The sequence below is a fragment of the Stomoxys calcitrans genome, chromosome 2 (genome assembly GCF_963082655.1).
Source record: "Stomoxys calcitrans chromosome 2, idStoCalc2.1, whole genome shotgun sequence".
In the NCBI taxonomy this organism is placed as follows: Eukaryota; Metazoa; Arthropoda; class Insecta; order Diptera; family Muscidae; genus Stomoxys; species Stomoxys calcitrans.
In genome coordinates, this window is record NC_081553.1 from 237,132,651 (window position 1) to 237,153,048 (window position 20,398).

The window sequence follows — 20,398 nt, forward strand, 5'->3', positions numbered from 1 at the left end:
AGTGAGATAAACACAGTTTAATGAAATACTTCTAAATCAGCTAAACGCGGTTAGAATTTAGTAGCTTGTGGCGGTGTTAGATATACTACAACCCACGTTCCGTTCACTGAAGTAATACAGACGATGGATATTAGTGGATCATATCAGGGATTTGATTTCAGTTGTTGAACTCTTGTTTTTTTTTTTTTTTTTTTTTGTTTGTTTTTATTAAAGACTTAATGTATACTTAAGGTCTAAGAAAGAATTGTTGTTTTTTTTTTATATATATGTATATTTATAATCAAAATGTTATGTTGATGCTTATCTTTTCGTGTGTATTTTATAAATGGGCTGTGGTGGTGGTTGTGGTGGTGGTGGTGGTGTTTATGTGGGTGTGCTGGTGTTTGTAGCTTTCACTTTTTACTGCGGTTAATGCCGTTGTATCCCATAAATAAAATTGAATGCAATAGCTGTCCTAGATTGTAGTAGTGTATTTCCTCGAAACTATCAAATCAACACATGTAATCATCATCATCCGAAGAGTACAAAAATGTGAAATACAAAAGATACAATTTATAATTGAAAACCCCCAATAGTTGTCGTTTGTATATTCAATTTTTGTGAAGATATCTGTTTGGAGACCGTTTTAGTAGATTACTTCGTAGACTGTCGCTTTCTTATCTCCGGATCCCGTCACAATGTACTTGTCGTCAGTGGATATGTCGCAGCTAAGTACCGAGGAAGTCTCCTTTGACTGCAATGGTGGAGGAGAGGTGTGAGTGACTATCTTTGGATAATACAACGTTGCATTTCTTACCTGGAATATGCTTGCACCGTACGGTGTTCTCCAAGCATTGAGTAAATTATCTTTGCCGGTGGACACAAACCATTTGCCGCACGTGGCAAACCGAAGGGATAATACACAACTCTCGTGAAGGTGTAGTTGATATTTATCTGGCTTCGACGCATGTAATACCTCAACATGTGAATTCTCCATGCCAACCGCCAGCCAGTCACCTGTCAGGATGGAAGCATAAAAAGCACACACACAATCGGCGATAAATAATGTCTTTAATGAAATGTTTAACGGCCACTTACCTGTTGGACAGTAGCCCAGTGAAAATATCTGTGAACTGAAATCGTGCTGCTGCAGCTGACGACCTTCGCGCAGATCCCATGAGCGCACCGTATTGTCCAGTCCGCCGGTCCAGAGGCGGGAACCGTCCGGACTTATGTCGATGCAAGAGGCGCCATCTGTGTGACCTTGGAATTGACGCACCAATATTTCGTTGTGCAAGTCCCACACCGCTATGTTGCCGTCGCTGCAACACGAAAAGCATACCTTCGAGTCCGGACTAATTGCCAGGGCATAGCAAGCAGGTGCCGATGAGGTTAATTCTGCTTTTATCCGCGGTGTGGGGCTGGCCAAATCCCAGATTGACAGATTTGACGCTTCACCGCCTACAATTAGTGTTCTTCCGTCAGGCAGTAGTTTAACTGAACGAATGTAGTTGTCGCGCTGCAAACAATCCAACTGACTAATTGGACTCTTGTTCCCAGGTTGTGAAATGTCCCAAACTTTAACGCAACCCTTGCCTCCGGTATAAACATACTTCGTGGGATTCGAAATGGTCACTGCACACACAACTTCACCATGCGATAAGGTATTTATTTGACGTGCATGTCTTGGTATACCCACGCCCACAAGAGCGTCAGGAGGGAAGGGAACAGGCTGTAAGCTGCCTTCACCGTTCATATGGAAGGAATAAGCACTAAAAACCATTTGCCATTAGTAAAAGTCTAACTATAAAAATGAGATCATTTCTTACGGCTTTCCACCGGTAAGCGCAGTCGGATGTGGAATGCCATTAGTTCTCACGTGCGCATGTGGATCATAAGGTAGAGGCGGTGGCCTTCCATATGCAGGATCGGAGGGTGGTCTCTGGTAAGGATCAGCGGGACGCTGATATGGAGACGCTGGATAGCCAGCAGGCGGAGGGCCTCCTTGTGGCATCATTTGTTTGGGATTGACACCCTGTGCTGGTGGCGCTGCATTGGGAGTGGGAGTTCGAGCTTTAGCCCCCGGTGTACCAGGCTTGTCCATCTATGAAAAATACATACAAAATGTGTAAACAATTATTTGTTTAATTTAAACAACTTCCTTACATCTTTTGTCTTAAGGCTGGGTGTTGAACGTGACGAACTAGAGCCAGAACGTGATGGGGGTCTATCTGAGGGCGGCTTAACGCCGCTACTACCCGGTTTATCCAAACGCTCCCCATTTAAGCTTTCTCTGTCTCGACCCTCCATGGACATGTGTTCGCCATTGGGACGAGGTGAATGTGATTCCTGCAAAAACAGAACAGACGACACATTACTCCAGTGAATATTTGACAAAAAATTCTCTAACTAATTTCTATGTAAACTATTTGATTCTTTTCATTATTAGCAGCAGTAACGATGTCATACAATGAAACTCAACTCACCATTTCATTTGCAACATCTACGACTAAATCTTGGTCGCTTTTCTCTCCTTCATCCTCCTGGAAAAATTTTGAAAAATAAAATAAAATTTGTTAACAAGCGAGCCACTTTTATCACACACACGGCAATATTCTCAAGAAATAACAAAAAAAAAAATTAAAAATAAACCAAAGACTAACTTAAAATGTCATACTATGCGGGGATTACTGGCAGAGGAGGAAGAGAGTAAGTAATGGACGAGAGAGACCAACCAGAGGATGGATACAAGAGATTCGGGAAATCAAGTCTAGGAGTGTTAGGTCTGCATTGGATTTATATCTCCATATAGGTGTACTACATGTTAACTACAAGTAATGTGGACCAATAGAGAGGGAGCAAAGGAGAGAGAGAGATAGTGAGACAGATACTAAATATGACAAGCAAATCAAAATTCTTTTCTTCGAATTTTGAACACAATCCCCTTTTCAATGGTGAGTTGAGTTTATTGTTCTATTTTATATTCATCTTCTGCATTCTCTAATAAATTTGTTAGTACTCACCAATTTCTCTTGCTTGGGACGTTTAGTGTCGTTTTCTATGTCGAGGGGAGAGCGTGTGCGATACTTTTCACGATCTGCGGGAGAAACCGAGTTGCGCTAAAAAGAAAAATTATTTTTTGTTTCAATTATTTTAGATTTTAAATTCATGAAATCTTCAACATTATTGCAAACTTTCTACCAAATGGAATTTTTTTTAGGCAAAAAGAATGTTCTTTTCTAAATTTTCGATGTTTGGTGTTTTATTTGATTCTTTAATGGATTATGTCCAAATTGACGATGGGGTTCTCCTTATTATACCTCACAAATGTAGCCAGCACGAGGGGATTTGAACCCAGGCGTGTGATTTTTTTTTTCAAACTTCTAACACATCTCCACCTTTTTTGTAAATTTCGGCCCTATTGGTTGTTAAATCACTTTTTAGAAAGAAATCTCAAAAACTATATACAGCTGTGTTCAAAATAATAGGGCGTGCTACCACCTCATATATTCCCAAGACCAATTTATTGGTTTGTAAACTTCCGAATTAAGTGATATTCTAAGGGGGCTTGGAAGGGTATGTAGGAAGTAAAATTACCAACAACAACATCAAAGGCAGGAAGTACTATATATTATAAAGAGATATGTACACATCTAAAAGCGTTAGCACAGGCATTATTTTAAAAATATCAATTAAAGCGATGAGGGGATGAGGGAATGATACATCAGAGTTCAAAATAATTGGTAATTTTTAAACAAAAAGCATTATTTGAGTGAGAGAAAACCCTCAAATCCACCGGTAAAAAGTCCCAACATCGGGCACTACACACAACAAAAGATCTCTCATGCAAAGAACACGATATCCTGGGTGTCATAATCTGGGTACTTCGAACCGCCTAAGACTGCATGAGAGAAGGTAAATGATTATCTGGTAATCATTTGCCGTTTCATTCAAAAGAAACTCCCAGAAATGTATGCCATTGACGGTTCCCTCGATCAGTCTTTCCATCGCCTTGTTCAAAAAGTAGGAGTATGAATGATTTAAAAAATGGAACACCATTAAATTGTACACAAAATAGGTTAAAACTTGTTATGAATTGTTTTTTTAAAAAATTTTCCCTAACGTTGGGACAAACAAAGCACTGTTAACCAAAAACTACGAAAAATGTTTAGAGAAATTAAGAAAATAGTAGCAAACTGTGATCAAATGATTGCAAAAGCCTCAAAAAATAACCCGAAACACTCGGACTCAAACGTAAAACATGAACTATTGATGACCACTGATTGTGTGGTATATCAAAGCAACCGCTGCGTCTTCACGAGGAGCTAAAACGGATTGTAGTTGGTCCCAATATTCGCAAACCATTGTTGGAAAGTAACCCATTCGAAAATAATCTAAGATTGGCACAATTGCTGACAAAGAAACAGTTTAGTTTACTAAAGCACATGTCGTTTGCCTGTTTGAAAACATAGAAGCGCATACTGTAGACCGGCGAATGGAAAATTGTATTATGTGATGGAAAAGAGAACTGGATTGCCTAATACGTAACAAAAATCACAATTTACAAAAAATATAGCCAAACATAGTGGGGTAAAAGTATTGATACGTTGGAGCTTTTTGTACATCGGTATAGGCCCAATAATGAGATAAGAGACGTCATGGATATGTTACAACTTTGGAGCAAGTAATGCTAGATTATTTAGACTGAAATATGCTTCTGAAATTTTTATTTTAACAAGATAATGACTGGAAACATACTTGTAAATTGGTAAGGGTTGGTTACAGGTCAAAACGGTTCGTTTAGCCTTGATCTGCTGAATCTCTGTGACCTGCACTTATGTATTAGACATACCGGCGAACGTCTTTCTAGACCCTCTTCTACCAAATAGCACAATTTTACATTCGTCGGTCCACATCATGTTCCCGCATTTTTCAATTGGTCAATCGCTATGACTTTTATCTAACTTAGAGCGTGCAACTGCATGCTTCTTGGTAGCAATGCCATTCTTGGTCTTTTCGCGAATAAGTTATTTTCAAACAATCGTTTGCGAATAGTTGGACCAATAGCAATTAGATTTAGTCTCTCTTCAATCTTTTTTGTAGACTCAGTAGGGTTCCCTTTGTTATATCACAAAATCGACAGTCGTCAATGGTTGATGTTTTACGTTTGATTCCGAGTATTTCGGACTTCACTTTTTTATATAATGAGGCATTTGATCAAAGCATCCTTCTATATCTTTAGTTTATCTATTTATTTTTCGTAGTATTTTGATAAGTTTTCGGAGTAAAATATCATTTAATTTGAATGTTAATATACCACAAATTCCCCTCATGAAAATATGTGCTGGTAGCACTGCTATTATTTTGAACACAGCTGTATATTATACCTTCCTACATTTTCCGCATGAGGAACAAGACTCATAAACACACAAAAATGTGATTTTTTGATAAAAATGTGATTTTTGAAACTAAGTTAATCTATATTGAATGCATCACTTTTAAGTTAATTAAAATGCTTTGTCACTTAAGTGAAAAAATTCTTTCTTATTAGCCAAATAGTGCATGCGATAGCACAACATTTCTTTTTAATTATTCTAAGATTTTATTTATTGTAAATATTTGCCATTTCCTTCATTTATGTCATGTAAACATGGCCCCTTCCATCATCAACTATTGCCACATATTACACATTGCATATCAATAGGGAATACCGGCAGTACGTCTCTCATTTCAATGAGTGCTATTTGATTTAAGTTTTAATTCACTTGAATGGTTTACCGCAGAGCGACACTACTTAGTAGAGAAGTTTTACATGTCGTCGGCAGAGGTCTCGCAAATGCCAGAATGAGAAATTTGTCTGAAGATGTCGGCAAGATTCGAACCTAGTGAGCATTTCTCTAATAGATTTGTGAATTATCATATATTTGAAATACAAATGATATTTTATTAAAAACAATTAAATAAAATATAATCACCCTTATTGTGGTTGTGAAATTGCGTGGTCGAATTTCGACAAGCAAACCTTCCGAAGGGGATAACAATTATTGCAACATTTCACTTAGGAACGAACAGGGATCAACTTCTTACAAAACGATTTTACCACGAAATTTGGAATTTGTTTTCGAGTACGACCAGGAGTGCCAACTTAATATTTTTGGCACGAAAAATTATGTTTTTGTTATGAAAATCCCAAAAATATACCTAATACTTTACAACAAAAGTTCCAAGTCGCAATGCTAGATGGTGGTTTCATATTTTCTGTGCATAATATTGCTGTCTCTTATATTCGACGATGACGTCCCACCAGAGTGCGTCAATGTGTAAACTGGTTGCTGTGTTTTTCTTGATTTTATTTCTATTTAATCAAAGAACTAAAAATCAAGTGCTAAAAAAAGATTGGCGCAATTGTTTGTTTAAATGATATATAGATGATGCTTTTTTATTTTTACGTTAGGTTGAAAAGAGAGTGGAGATATTAATCTGCCCCATGAATAAACGAAAACCGGTAAATACTCCTACAAACAGTTTGCAAAAGAAAAAGGAAGAAAGAAACCCCGTTAAGTCTGTTGATGTTGTTGTCGCAGTAGTGTGTTGTACACTGAGGCGGCAGCCCTTGCCGATGAAAGACTCCGTCGGGTCAATCCGGTAGGTACAACCGGCTGCTATGGGATTGAAGTGCACTCCATCTCTCGCACAACCCGGGACAACTATGAGCATCACACAGACTGGAACTTTGAACTTCAATCTGTGAGGCTTTCTTCGTTATCAAGAGATACAGCTGGGAGCTACCGGACGCGTCCACAGGTTGCGGATAGTGGAATGCTCCAAACCGAGTCGATGCAACTGCGGTCGCGGACAATCAGCGGTATCAAGTGGAGAATCTCAGTGAGAGGCCAGTGATACTCCGGCTCTTGCTTCAATACTGAGTGCCTATGATGCTCGCTACGATAAGGCGATAACCAATGACCAACATGTACCCGCTACGATCGGTCGTACAGACCGGAACGAACTTGCTCGCCTATAACCGCTTGAGGAGGATCGCCAACTCTACATGCAAATGTGGCTACAGCAACAACATGACGCTAGTTTTTGGATATACCTTGATTTCCAAGAAATTTCAATCTCCACCGCAATGCCATTTGTTCGTATACCATATTAGTTAGAGGATTGCCAATAGTTTTCGATAATAACCATTATACAATATGTTCGACCATGCATTATAATTGAACACTCTGCGCTATGTGAATGTCGGAATGTGTGACAATACATACCAATCGTTCCTCAGCACTCGCAGGGCCTTCCAAGCCTGTTGGCTTTATGTCTGGTCGATGATGTTCTGGAGGCGCTTTCAGCAAGCCTTGTGGTCCATGAGGCAAACCCATTGAAGCGCCCAAGGCCCCAAACGGTCCTCCCAGCGGTCCCAAAGCACCCATGGGCTGTGGTGGGCCTCCCGGTACCTGCTGCACGTGTATTTGTTGCTGAAAATGAAAAAGATATGAATACTCAAAGTTCATACAACAACAAAAATTACAAATAGGTAAGGGACATACAACCAATGTGATTTGAGAATAATGCAGGATTAATATCAGCGGCAATACATACAAGTAGCAGTCCGATTTGATTTGACAGCAGATATGGGTGAATGGAAAGTAGATGACAAGAATGTAATTAAAAGGTCTGTGTCCTTTGCCGGGCACCAACAAACACAAACAAAATGAAACAGAATGCAAGGCATCAAAACAAAAGCGCATTATGACAGTTAAATTCTAAAGGCTCTAATCGGCATTAAGTGAACTGATCGACAAGACAATAACGATACAAATGTATAACATATTCATCATATACAAATATGTAATGTGATAGACTTACAAGAAGCTGTTGCATTCCTTGCTGATGTTGCTGCTACATTTTGAAATGTTTGTTCAAAAGTGTTGAGTGATTCGATCGAGAATTAATACATGTTTGGGCAAAAACAACAATTGAAAGAAAATGGTGTTACTTTTGAGAAATGTAATAACTTAAAAACTACAAAATATCTGCTGTCAAACCAATTCAGCTCTCAAAATAAAAGTCACAAATAGGTTTCAAGAAACAAAAACAAAATGGAATATTTTTCAACTACGGTCAATTGGCTCTGGCTTTCGAGACTGACTTTATAATTGAGAAGAAATTTAAAGTTGTGTTGCATGTGCTGGTTGGAAATGGAAAATCTTACCCCGATTATTAGGTTTAGGTCCTGCATGGTTACTTGTTTCGCACGTTCAACGGCCTGCAGGACCTGCTGCTGATGGTCGGCTTGCAAAAAGGGCAGCAACTGATTGATTAATGTGTTTAACCGTTTGGCGATTTCCGTCTGCATTAGTTGGTAAAAACATAAAAATAGTCAGATTGTCTCAAATACTTTTCTCCTGGCACACCACCTACTTACCTGTTTATGCATTTCGACATTTAATCCATATGACATTTCATAGTACTGCAATTAAAAAATTTACAAAATGATAGTAACCTATCAAATACATAGAGCAATAGAAACCTACCATCACATAGTGACGCTGCATTTCTGTTTTTTCGTTAGCCAATTTTTCGCACTCCAGTTTTAGTCTGTTCAAGAAAACATGCAAAAATTAAAAAAAAAACACATTACTATTTAAACATATTGCATTTAAATTACACTAACCCCAGAATCAGCGAGCTGAATCTGGAAATTAACAGGGTTGTCAATGAACATAAGCGAAATATGTGGCTAGAACTATTGAAACAATAAAGTAACTTAGGTACTGTTTAGTCACTCTCGAACACCGCAAGAAGGAATGACAGTACCTCAGTCACTTTTGCTGGCGTAACTGTGACAGACCCGCAGAGATCCGAGAGTGACTAGACTAGGAGCAGGGCCATTCGTTGCAGCGAAAAAGGAACCTTGTTGAGCAGGTAAAAAGCAATTGCTCGCTATGTGGTCACGCAAAAATGTAAACAAACCTTGAATGGCGCTTACACCAAAATCCTTTTCGCTCTGATTTAAATTCTCTTTATTTCTTATAAAGCAATTTATTTTTAAATGATCTCTATGGTACACATAAATGTTTTAAAACTCCGATACCGTGGACGGACAGCTAATTAGCATACCTTTACGACATCAATAAATATGCAAAACTTTTTGTTAATATTATGTTAATGTCCCTTCCGTTTGATCCCAACCCGTGGCCGGCATCTTGCTGGATTCGGGCTCCAGATATTGTACTGGTCATGGCAAATCATCTAAGTATTGGTCGTCAAAGAACCCTTTTTTAACCGCGAGGCTGACCATACAAACCCATTTACCATACAAATTTGTTCTACAAAGGTATTATACGGTGCTCTTATATACTATTAAAAATGTGGATCCACCTTGGTATTCAATTTTGCGATGGGTCATACTCCAGTCATGGAACCACTGACCGATAATATTATGAACGCTATGGCATTCTTTTTTGTTTTCATAGTTTAGACTTGTTGTGAAATGCGCCAAACAAATATATTTGCATCAGACCTACGTAAATCAATGAAATTTTACTTCATCATTCCAATAGACCCACCTAAGACTATTTTAGTCCATTGTGATGCTGCAGTAGCGACAGGACAGGCCTCAGGTGGGCATCGAATCCACAACTCCCGGAACTCAGCTACTGGGGTGACCACAAGTTGTTTTGTGCTTTTCCAGATATGTTAATGCATTTTGGAATATTTTTTTTCCGACCTGCCAATATGTGTGGCAATTTCTTATCCATTTTTACTTCTATTTTGTATATTTGTGATTGAAAGCTTACTATATTAGGTTTATGTCCAAAGTAGTATGGGCGGCTTAAATTCCGCACCTTCATTTCAACCTAACTGAAATACAAATTGGAACTTTGAGCTCCAACCGGCATAGTGGTTATATTTGTCATGAGAAGCTCAGCTGAGAGCTATCGGGCGGGGGTGTACGGGGTAACTTCAATCGCAGTCCCAGACAATCAACAGTATCGAGTGGAGGGTCTCAGCAAGAGGCCCGGAGTCACCGGCTCTTGCTAAAATATTGTGTACCTATGATACTCGATATGCCAAGGCGAGTTTTTGACGCCTTCAAATGAACTTTGGCCATCACATTCCCGAAGCGATCGGTTGAAAAGAAGATATCGCTACCTCCGCTTTCAAATATTGGCTACAACAAAATACAAGAGGAGTATTTTGTTGTTTTGTTAATCCCTTGGCAGCCGGTTGGCAATCGGCCATCGGCAAGGGCTGCCGCCACAGTGTACGTGTTCGTCCTTTTTTATCAGGGGAGAGGCACATCACGGAGTACCTTCTCCGCACGCTTCTACTCCGTGCCGGGATTGAAAAAAACCCCGGACCCAGAACCAGGGTCCGGTTTGCCAGAACCGCTTACAACATCGGTCGGTGAGGTGTAACCGGAGCATGCAGTGTGTACATTTCCGATTCTGCTCTGCGCTCACATTACTACGGGAGTATAGTCATACTGAATATGTTGTAAGGTGCTGTGCGAACATAGACAGCAGCGGGTCACAAGCGTCGTCGCCTTCTACGTCCTCATCGTCGGACTATGTGACCCCCAACCTCTCCCGTGCGGCAATATACGCAACAGAAACATCCCAGCCGCAATATTGCGATCAGCGTGGCATGGCTTTGGCAGAGAAGATTGAAGGATCCACGTTTAGCACGGTGAATGAGGATGCCCCCACTAGGATAACGATGAGGAGAAGCGACTCGCCAGACATTTCCATTGCATCCCCTGATCTCCTAAGTGACGTATCCTGGCAAGCCGTCATCTCTTTGGGGTCAGACCATCTCCCCATAATTCTTACCATCGACCGACCACCCGACTTCATAACTTCTGAGCGCCGGACGTTTATCAATCAGAAAAAAAGTCGATTGGGCTGGCTTCAGAGAGTATACCAATCGCCGCTTCAGTGAACTGCCACCCCACTCGGATGTGCTAGTTTCCGAGACGAAATTCCGAGACATCATCAACGCAGCAGCCGCTCGCTTTGTACCAGCAGGTCGAATAACCCAAGTGCGGCCCAATTTCCCGGCGCAAGCAGTGGTACTCGCAGACGACAGTGATAGGATTCGTTATACGTACCCCACTAACCCCACAATCAGCGAGCTGAATCGGGAAATAAACGGGGTAGTCAACGAACATAGGCGGAATTTGGAGCAAGGTAGCTTAGGAGCAATGTAACTTAGGCACCGGTTTAACCAAGCTGTGGTCTACTTTTAAATCCCTGTCGAGCCCCGGTAGTCCCCGGTCACTTTTGGCGACGTAACCGTGACTGATCCCAAGAGATGGGCCAGGTTGTTCAACCGTCAATTTATTGTGCATTCCGAGAGTGACAGGGCAAGGAGGAGAGCCATTCGCCGTATACGTGGGCGAAGTTACGAGTGTCATCCGTGGCGCCGAATCATCCAAGGCGTTGGGCCCTCCCTGACGGAATCTCTACAATGATATTTAAGAATATGGATTTAACTGGAGTTGAGTACCTTACTACTGTCCTCAATCTGTCTTTGAACACTCTTATAGGCAGAGTGATCCTAAAAGCCTAGCCGAGTGATCCCAAAAGCCTAGAAAGGACCTGTGTTTGAGGAGTCGTACATCACCGCACACATTTGCCGTGGCTTCAATCAGTCCAGACAATGTGATAGGACGGTCCTCGCGGCACTGGACCTATCGAAGGCATTCGACATGCCAAAACTATTTGAAGACATCGCCAACACGTCCCTCAAGTCAGGCCTGAAACGCTGGGCCGCGAATTATCTGTGTGGTTGCCAGTTATTTGTGGAAATTAGGGATAAGAAGTCGAATCACCGTAGAGTGAAACAGGGAGTTCGCCAAGGCGGGGTTATATCTCCGGCACTGTTTAACCTCTACCTATCTTCCATTCCATCCCCCCCAGACGGCATAGATATCGTATCATATGCGGACGATTGTACGATCATGGCATCAGGCCCCGACCAATTTTTGACATCTGCCATAGCTTGAACGTCTACCTCAACGAACCTACATCATATTTCGCTGCAACAAGTCTGAAGATATCTGCCACCGAATCTTCAGCCACTTCGTTCACTGCAAATACGCGTGAGGTAAATACCGAGCTGACTGTTCGATGGAGAAATGATTCCGACCATCAAGTGTCCCAAAATACTTGGCGTCACATTTGACAGCTCTTACACATTCTCCCCACATGCCACAACAATTTGCGATAAAGTCAAAAGTAGAAACAAAGTCCTCAAGTCACTAGCCGGCAGCACTTGGGATGGAGACAAAGAAACCTTGTTGACTAGGTACAAAGCAATTGGCCGGTCTGTGGTAAGTTATGCACCGCCAGTGTGGTCTCGTCAGCTTTGTGACACGCAGTGGAATAATATTCACATCTGTCAGGATACCGCCCTCCGAACTGCGACGGGCTATTCTCAGTTCTCATGTGGACTACCTCCATCAAAAGACAATGATCCTACACATTACTTCATGCTGTCTAAGCAATACCTTTTGGCTGTTATCGCAGAGAACATCCAAATCATCATCTTGTAGATAGATACCCACCGCCCAGAAGCCTTAAGGTAGATCTACATGATCTAGAGCGTGTTGTTCAGCGCTACAAGAGAGAACCTCTAGATCAAGCGGCATATCTAGCAGGTCTAGACAACATTCATGCAGACACGGTAGCAGATGTGGTAAATAGCTACCGGGTGAATGTAGTCCTTGGAGAACGACCGCCACCCATTGCACGTGAAGAAATCGACCTCCCCGGCAAACCAGAGTAGCTCTGGCTCAATTACATTCCGGCAGATGCAGCCGCCTCAACTCCTAAATATCAAAGATTGTATGTCCCGATTGTAACCAGCAACCATACGATACACGTCACCTGTTTAACTGCCCAGCCAGACCCACTCGACTCAGACCCAGATCCCTGTGGACGCACCCCATCTTAGTCGCAGAGTTCCTGCTTTTTGACACACAACAGAATCAAGCAGACGAAAGATAAAACGCAACATACTGCTACAACAACAACAAGAGGAGTACTAATCTGGTGACCAACATTTTATTTCATATAGCCTACAGTACTATTGAGGAACAGGGTAGAATTACATGCAAATGCAAATTTGTCCATGCCATTGCCATCCATTTACAACGTCAAGTAAATGAAAAGCTAGACATAGCTAGTATGTACATTGGGCGGCTTAGAAACACTTCCTGATTCGATTTAGCTATTTTATTTATTTCCATTTTGTACTACAAAGCCAACTAGGCCCATTAAATATAATACTTTACAACGCCTGAAATATGATGCTAAAGTTCTTGTTATAGGTTCATAAAACTAATTACGGCGAATTCAAATATTTCGCTCCCCAAGGTATAGAAAAGTATTTAAAAAAAGATAAACACAAGCCCAATATGTCGTAAAGAAGAAAGCAAAATTATGTTGGTAGCTTAGAAAAAGTACATGCAACCAATGTTTAAAGAAATCAAGCTTAGATAAGCATGTTAGGAAGAAAATAAAATATAATAAAAGATCTATTAAAAAATCTAGGTTTCAGAAGCAGTAGATTTTTGAATAAAATTCGTTCAAACTTGGATATAGCTTCCATATGTACCTATCTTACAATTGCTTTGAGAGCTTTAGTTGTTGTCACCATATCTATTGCAAATTTTGCCTACGAACATTCCACTAAGTAACAACTTCTCACCTATCAATGAGTGCAGTCCGATTCAAGTTTAAGCTCAATGAGAAGGTGCCTCCTTTTTATAGCCGAGCCCGAACGGCGTGCCGAACTGCGACACCTCTTTGGAGAGATGTTTTACATGGCATATTACCTCACAAATGTTGCCAGCATTAGGAGGGGAAAGCCACCGCTGAAAATTTTTTCTGATGGCCTCGCCAGGATTCGGACCCAGGCGTTCAGCGTCATAGGCGGACATGCTAACCGCTGCGCTAACGCCACCATATCTATACGACTTTCAAAATAGCAATGAATTTCATCACAATCGCCATTAATTAGGATACATCTTCCATACATTCAATGGTGAGGGGTATTTATTAGGTAGTCGGCTGCATCCGATTTTAGTACTTTTTTGGGCTAGGTTTTTTCTTTTTAAGAATCCCGATTTATGGCATGTGTTGTGCCCGACATTTGGCTTCGGGCACCTTGCAAGACTTTCCGGTTTTGAAGAATATCTTTCACACCAGATTACGGTTATTGCCAGCTAATGGCTGGTACTATGTTCGTTTTTCACCGGCGAAAACACATGGTTTTCACGGTTACTTTTTGGAAACACCGAAAAAATCTCAATGATAACATAATACTTTTGTGAAAATAAGTAATGAGGGAATGTCCGTCCTATTGAATGAAATCAGCAAGTTTTTCTGCTTTAAAATCTATTATCTAAAAAAAAGAAATCATGGAAAAATGTCGCTAATGCGAACATAGTACCACGCTTAACTTGCAATAAATCCGTTCTCCAACTTCTTTATCCGTTCTAACATTATTGTTTAGTGTGACAAGTTATTTGAATCAACCAAATACATACATAGATCGACTTGTTCCAAATCTATCAAATCATCCGGTATGATTTGGTGAACTACCACTTCTTACGTGTCATGATTATCGTGTTGTCTTCTTTAAGGAATAAAATTTCGGGTGTATTTTTAAATAACAACACACATCATCTCACTAACCCGGCATGCAGCCGTTCAGCAAGCAAAATCTTCCAAAACATTAACTTCTCATCTTTATTTTGTTCTGATGAGGCTACTGCATAGCAGAGTTTCCATAAAGAGCAATGAGCAGAACAATAACAAACTGGTTTTGGATGCTGTAGTTGGCTGTTGTTTATGCTGTTTTCTTTTTCTCCACTCAGCAGCAACAACAACAACAACAACACCAACAGCGAGAAAAACAATACAAAAACAAGAGTAAATCGTACAAAAGGCTTACAAACAATTATAGGTTCTCAGTTTGCGCTAGATAGGTCTCTCTCCCTTGTGTGAGTGTTGTTTGGGCGAACGCGTATCTGTGTGTGTGTGTGTGTGTGTGTGTGTGTGTACATGTGAATTCGCTTCTTTACACGAGAATCGTTCAAAGCATCATAACTATTCTCCATCAGATGGTTGCTTGGTGTTGTAGGAGAAGCTGGACCAAAGTGTGTGTTAGTGGGCTTTTGTTGTTGTTGTTGGACCTCATCTTTATTGCTTGGTTTGCATGTGCCCAGAATAGTGTGCCATGTTGTCCCTATACAAAAGATCCTTTGCTTTAGCAAAAACAACACGGGAGAATCAAAAAGAACATGCACACACACACGAACGCACATTTGACACAGTTTTCCTTGAATTGAACACATTAACGCCAAAATTCAAGCAAAATAAAAACAACAACACCAATGAAGATACTTGTTCTGATATCTACTCTCGTCACGACCAAAAAGCATTAAGGCTATCGGGGCCCAACATACAAGATGCAAGAAGTGATCGCCACCACCATCCAGCATTAAGCTGGTGCCGCAAACTGATGATAGTGCGAAAACATTTTGTTTTGTGCGGCGAATACACTCACATAGTCTGTGATGCTGACAAACGTATTTTTCCTTTTAAACACACGCATTAAACGGATGTTTCTGTATTGAATTAATTCCTGACAACTTCTTACTGTGCCTAAGATTGGCTCGATCGTCTGTCTTCATGTTCCTGTCCCAGCTTTCTATCCATCCCATATTTAACTAATCTCCTACCAGGGCGAACAATGGATCTCATAAAAGCGTACAATTAAATGTTTTACACAATATTTACGTCAAATTGTGTATAAACAATTTTTTTGAAACCGTTATCTCTCACCTTATACAATGGGTAGAGAGGGGTATTTTATGGATTTTATTTTGTGGCAGAATGGTTATAAGCCGCATCGAGCGGCCCCTTGCGACTGCTTTTATTGCAGTTAATGGTTGGTACTATGCTCGTTTTTCACGGTTACTTTTTTGAAACACTATAAAAATCTCAATGATAACAATACTTTTTTTTTTTTGTAAATAATGAGGGAATGTCCTACTGTATACAACCACAAAGTTTTTTGCTTCAAAATCTATTACCTAAAAAGGTAATCACGGGAAATTTTCGCCAAAAGCGAGTATAGTACCACCCTTAATATATGCTGGCAAAAATGAATGTGCCAACAATTCACGAACTTAGAAGAACCATGGCACAAATGTGTTATATGGCCATATTTATCATAAACAATACGAAAAACAGCTTCTTTCGTACGAATAAGTGCTATCCAAATAACTCTATGTTGAGCATGATCATAGTGGCGGTTAGAATTCACACAAATATCGTCAATTTTAATAGATATATACAGTCGAAGCCGCATAAATCTAATACGCTTCATTGAAAAATACCGCTTAAGCGAAACTTAATGAAAACCCATTCAGTTTTGATTTTGATTGAATTCGCTTAAGTGAAAATTGCTCGACCAAAAAAGTTTTTACACCCCAAATTTCGTGGAAGGGTAATTTCTACGGGATCTATATGGAATTTTAAAAATTCGCATTATTAATAAAATTTGTAAAAACATATTTTGGTATATGGCTTATCGATTGTCGGCATCATCAATAAAAATTGCAAAAAAAATAATGGATTGTTTCTGATTAAAACGAGTTCGACTGAGCTTAGCTCTTTTTTCACTCAAGTTATTTCATACATAACTAGTACTTTGACGTGAAAATTCGCTTCCACTTTTGCTTTTATTGCTTAACTGGAAACTATTTTCACTTTTCCTTACTACACTAAACGGAAAGTTACGGACAAGTGAAACCAAATTTATGTATTTTTATCACTTATCCGGTTACGACTAAAAACTAGTATTGTTTTTTTTTATTTTCTTGATCTTGGAAATTGAAATCCGTTGTATTGGGGTTATTTCACGGAGTAGTTAGTAAGAATTTACCGATCCCATACACATGTCCTTATTTTTTTTTTAGAGAAATAGAGATTAAACTCTTCTCATATCGACGTGTACTATGCTTTTTTAACTGGGTCTGAACTCTACAAATCATAGCTAGGATGAACCTGGGTCGATCCCAGCGGATGGTGTACACAAAGGCAGTACTAACATATGCAAAAAAAGGGGGAAATTTGAATTACACTTTTTAGATAGGTATTTAGACACCTATTTTGGGAGAAGTTTATGCATCGCATAGTACCTCACAAATGTCGCCAGCATTAGGAGAGCATAATTACCGCTGAAAATTGTTTCCAATGGTCTCGCCAGGATTCGACCCTCGTCGAGCGTCATAGACGGACATGTTAACCTCTGCGATGCCGTGAAAAGAGTATTATTATATTTTTTATATACAGTCAAATTAAATGTATTTAACAAGGGCTTAAATAGGGGTTTGTGGGTTGGCCCATCTAGCGATTGCTTTCGAAAGTCGTCTATAATAGATAAGGTAGTACAAGGCCAATTGCGAGTTACCCTAAAAATCGTAACAAGGTTTCTGTTGTGTAAAAGAAAATATATAAAGTTGAATAAACGCGATTTTTAACAGGAACTGTATGTGAAGGAAGGAGGCCACTGTCGCGCAGAGGTCAGCATGTCTGCCTATGAAAAATTTTCAGCGGTGGTTATCCGCTTACTAATGCTGGCTAAATTTGTGAGGTATCCTGCCATGTTAAAACGTCTCTATCAAGTGGTGTCACTATGCGGCACGCAATTCGGACTCGCCATAAAAAAGAAGACCACTTATCATTGAGCTTAAACTTTAATCGGACTGCACTCATTGATATAAGAGAAGTACCGTGAGTGAATTTCTTGCAAAAGCTTACCGTAAAAATATTGTGAGAATAATAAGTAATATAATCAAATGCAACTCCGCCTAAACCATGGCAACAGTTCCAACTGTGACACTTTTCTTTAACAAAAAAAAAAAACCTAATCGAAGCTTCCCAATAAGTACTTCCTTGAATGGATATGTTACATCCAAATTATAATGCGTTTGTTGTTGTAGCAGTGTGTTGTACACTGAGGCGGCATCCCTTAACCGGTACGTAAAAAAGAATGCCATGGGATTGCAGATTAGAATGTAAAACTACCGAGCATAAAAAAGCACCAGAATTGAGCCGAATTTATAAGTCATCAGCTGGAAGAACGAGTCCACTGTTATATGTACATCTCCCATGTTAGATTAGACTAACTAGGCAAACTGACTTTAGGCCAAAGGTCAAAGTCTCTGCGTAAAAATCATTTACCAAACGCTAAATATATATGTGTATATTTTTTGGACCACCAGAAGTTTGCACATAACGACGCATACCTAATGATAACCATTTCTTGGTCTCGAGCATTAGTTAAGATCTAGAGCATGATCTTACAAAAAGCGCAATTGAATAAAAAAAACGACAAACCCCAACGGCATAGAGCCAATAACACTTTGACTTACGTATGATACTGAGCTTGCAAAAAGTTGAATTCTTCCTTGATGCGTTCCAATGTGTCTACTATGGTAAATTTTAATGGTCCTTGGGGTGGTGGTCCCTGCGTAACATGAAATTGAGTTAAGCCGCGTAAATCCACAGTTTGGTACAAATATCACCATCATCAGCGTCATCAACATTGCAGGCAGGGTCGAATAGTCACATGGTGTTTTGTGCGTTGGGGGACACATATCGAATTAGGCATGAAAATTAAGAAATAAAAACAATTGTGTTAAGAACGGCTCCAAATTAGAGGTAATAACGAAAGAAATTTGATTTTTTACATGAATGGGTGGCAAAGTGGAAGGAGTAGGGGTACTGTGACTAGCTGTAGGTGGATGTGTGCTCAGATGGAGTGGGTGAGTTTTTACCGTTTGCATATCACTTACCCCCGCCGAAGGGTGCCGGACCGGTGCAGGATACATTTTTCTGTTTGCGTAGAACTAAGTAGTAAAACAATAGCACGGCGGCGATGGTTTGCTTTTTGTGACAAAGATAGTGGTGATCTCTGATATACAGTGCTGCTTGCCAAACCAATGGGGTATTATTGTATCAGAAGATAAAGTTTAGGGGGCAATGGAGATGTTTGTTTCCAATACGATCTAAAAGAAAATGAATATGTTTAACAACACGCACATACACATACACAAAACAAAGCACATCAAATTCCAAAGGGATATCCAACAAAATTGAACACGCACCTCCACCTCCCGGGAATAGTATTTCCGTAAAAAAGTCGTCGTCCGTCGTCTTCTTGTTCGCTTCTTTTATTTTCTTCTCTTTCACCGTTTCTTAGGAGGCTTTCTGACGGAAACGTCGGTCGTCGTTCAATGCTGCAGACGTTGTCGTCGCAAGAGATGTTGGTCTCGTCGCCACCGTTGTTACTCCTCTTCTTCTTTTTATTCGCCTCCTCTTTCCATTCGAATGGAACACTGCTCCTTCTCCTCTCTTTTTTTCCGTTCCTCCCTAGCCTTTTAAATCATGTAGCCAGAGATGGTGTTTTACTTTGCTGCTGGGCTGCCGCTGCTGCCGCACTACTGCTTCTCTGTTGCCTGCCCACTTTGTCAATTATTTTTCATTAATTATTTCATCAATACACTCAAATCTTAGGCTGAGCTGCACCAACAATCTCATTGGCCAACTATTTATTGCATATTTCCACACTAAATCTGCAATTTTCTCTTCTTCACGTTAAAATATTCAATTTATTATTTCGCGATTTTCATTTTTGCGTGTGCGCAATCACAATCACCACCAAGCTATTTTCTGCCAGCCTTTCTCGTCTTCTTCTTCTTCTTGTTCGTTCTTCTTAATATCTTTACTACTTGGTTCCGTCGTGTCCAACTTCACAATGGCGGATATTATAGCTAATTCACATGCGTATTTTTGCAAAGTCGCTGCGCTATTTTGATTCACTTTTTTTCACTATTTATTTAGTCAATATTCAATTTCACGGTCAATAAATCGCCTTCATTTCGCGTGCAGGTTTATTATTATTATCCTCTTCCATCCTTAAATCACCACACGTTGATGAATCTGCATCATTTACAGACACTTTTTCTCAAAAACGACTGAAAATTCCTGACCAAAGCCGAATGACGCTGAAAATGTATAAAGATAAACGATGACAAAAGAAAACGGGTGCAAGTAACGGGTACAAGCTACTCGAGGCGGTATTTGGCCGGTCAGGCTAATGTGAGTGTGGCTCAACCGAATGTGAGTCAGCCGAATGAGTTGGTAGGGTGTTGGTTAAAGCAGGGTACTCTGTTTTTGTGGAAAAACTACAAAATATCTTAATTTTCAAAACTTTTGACAAATAAACTTTTGAAAACTTGAAACAAATATCCTGTACCAAAACAATCCAGCCATCATATTACACTAGGATTAATAATGCCTTATTGCTAATTTTAAGTCATTAGCCTAAAAAT

General features: G+C 40.0%; 1 protein-coding gene across 4 annotated transcripts; it reads right to left on the reverse strand.

The window, feature by feature from the left end:
* Positions 1-452: 452 nt before the first annotated feature.
* On the reverse strand, positions 453-20,086 carry LOC106093364 (protein groucho). 4 transcript variants are annotated; one of them, XM_013260412.2, is made up of 15 exons: positions 19,172-20,086; positions 18,860-19,072; positions 18,437-18,531; positions 8,517-8,580; positions 8,408-8,452; positions 8,195-8,332; positions 7,849-7,881; positions 7,251-7,457; positions 3,003-3,098; positions 2,466-2,522; positions 2,146-2,328; positions 1,809-2,083; positions 1,078-1,751; positions 797-996; positions 453-733 (listed from the first exon to the last, which is right to left on the reverse strand). In XM_013260412.2, exons 2-15 carry the CDS (start codon positions 18,893-18,895, stop codon positions 626-628), a joined length of 2,211 nt encoding a protein of 736 aa, XP_013115866.1. In that variant the 5' UTR covers positions 18,896-19,072; positions 19,172-20,086; the 3' UTR covers positions 453-625. The 4 variants fall into 4 exon arrangements, with proteins under 4 accessions (XP_013115866.1, XP_013115868.1, XP_013115867.1 ...); XM_013260414.2 differs by lacking the exon at positions 2,466-2,522; XM_013260413.2 differs by lacking the exon at positions 7,849-7,881 and having other exon boundaries at positions 19,172-20,085.
* Positions 20,087-20,398: the final 312 nt, after the last annotated feature.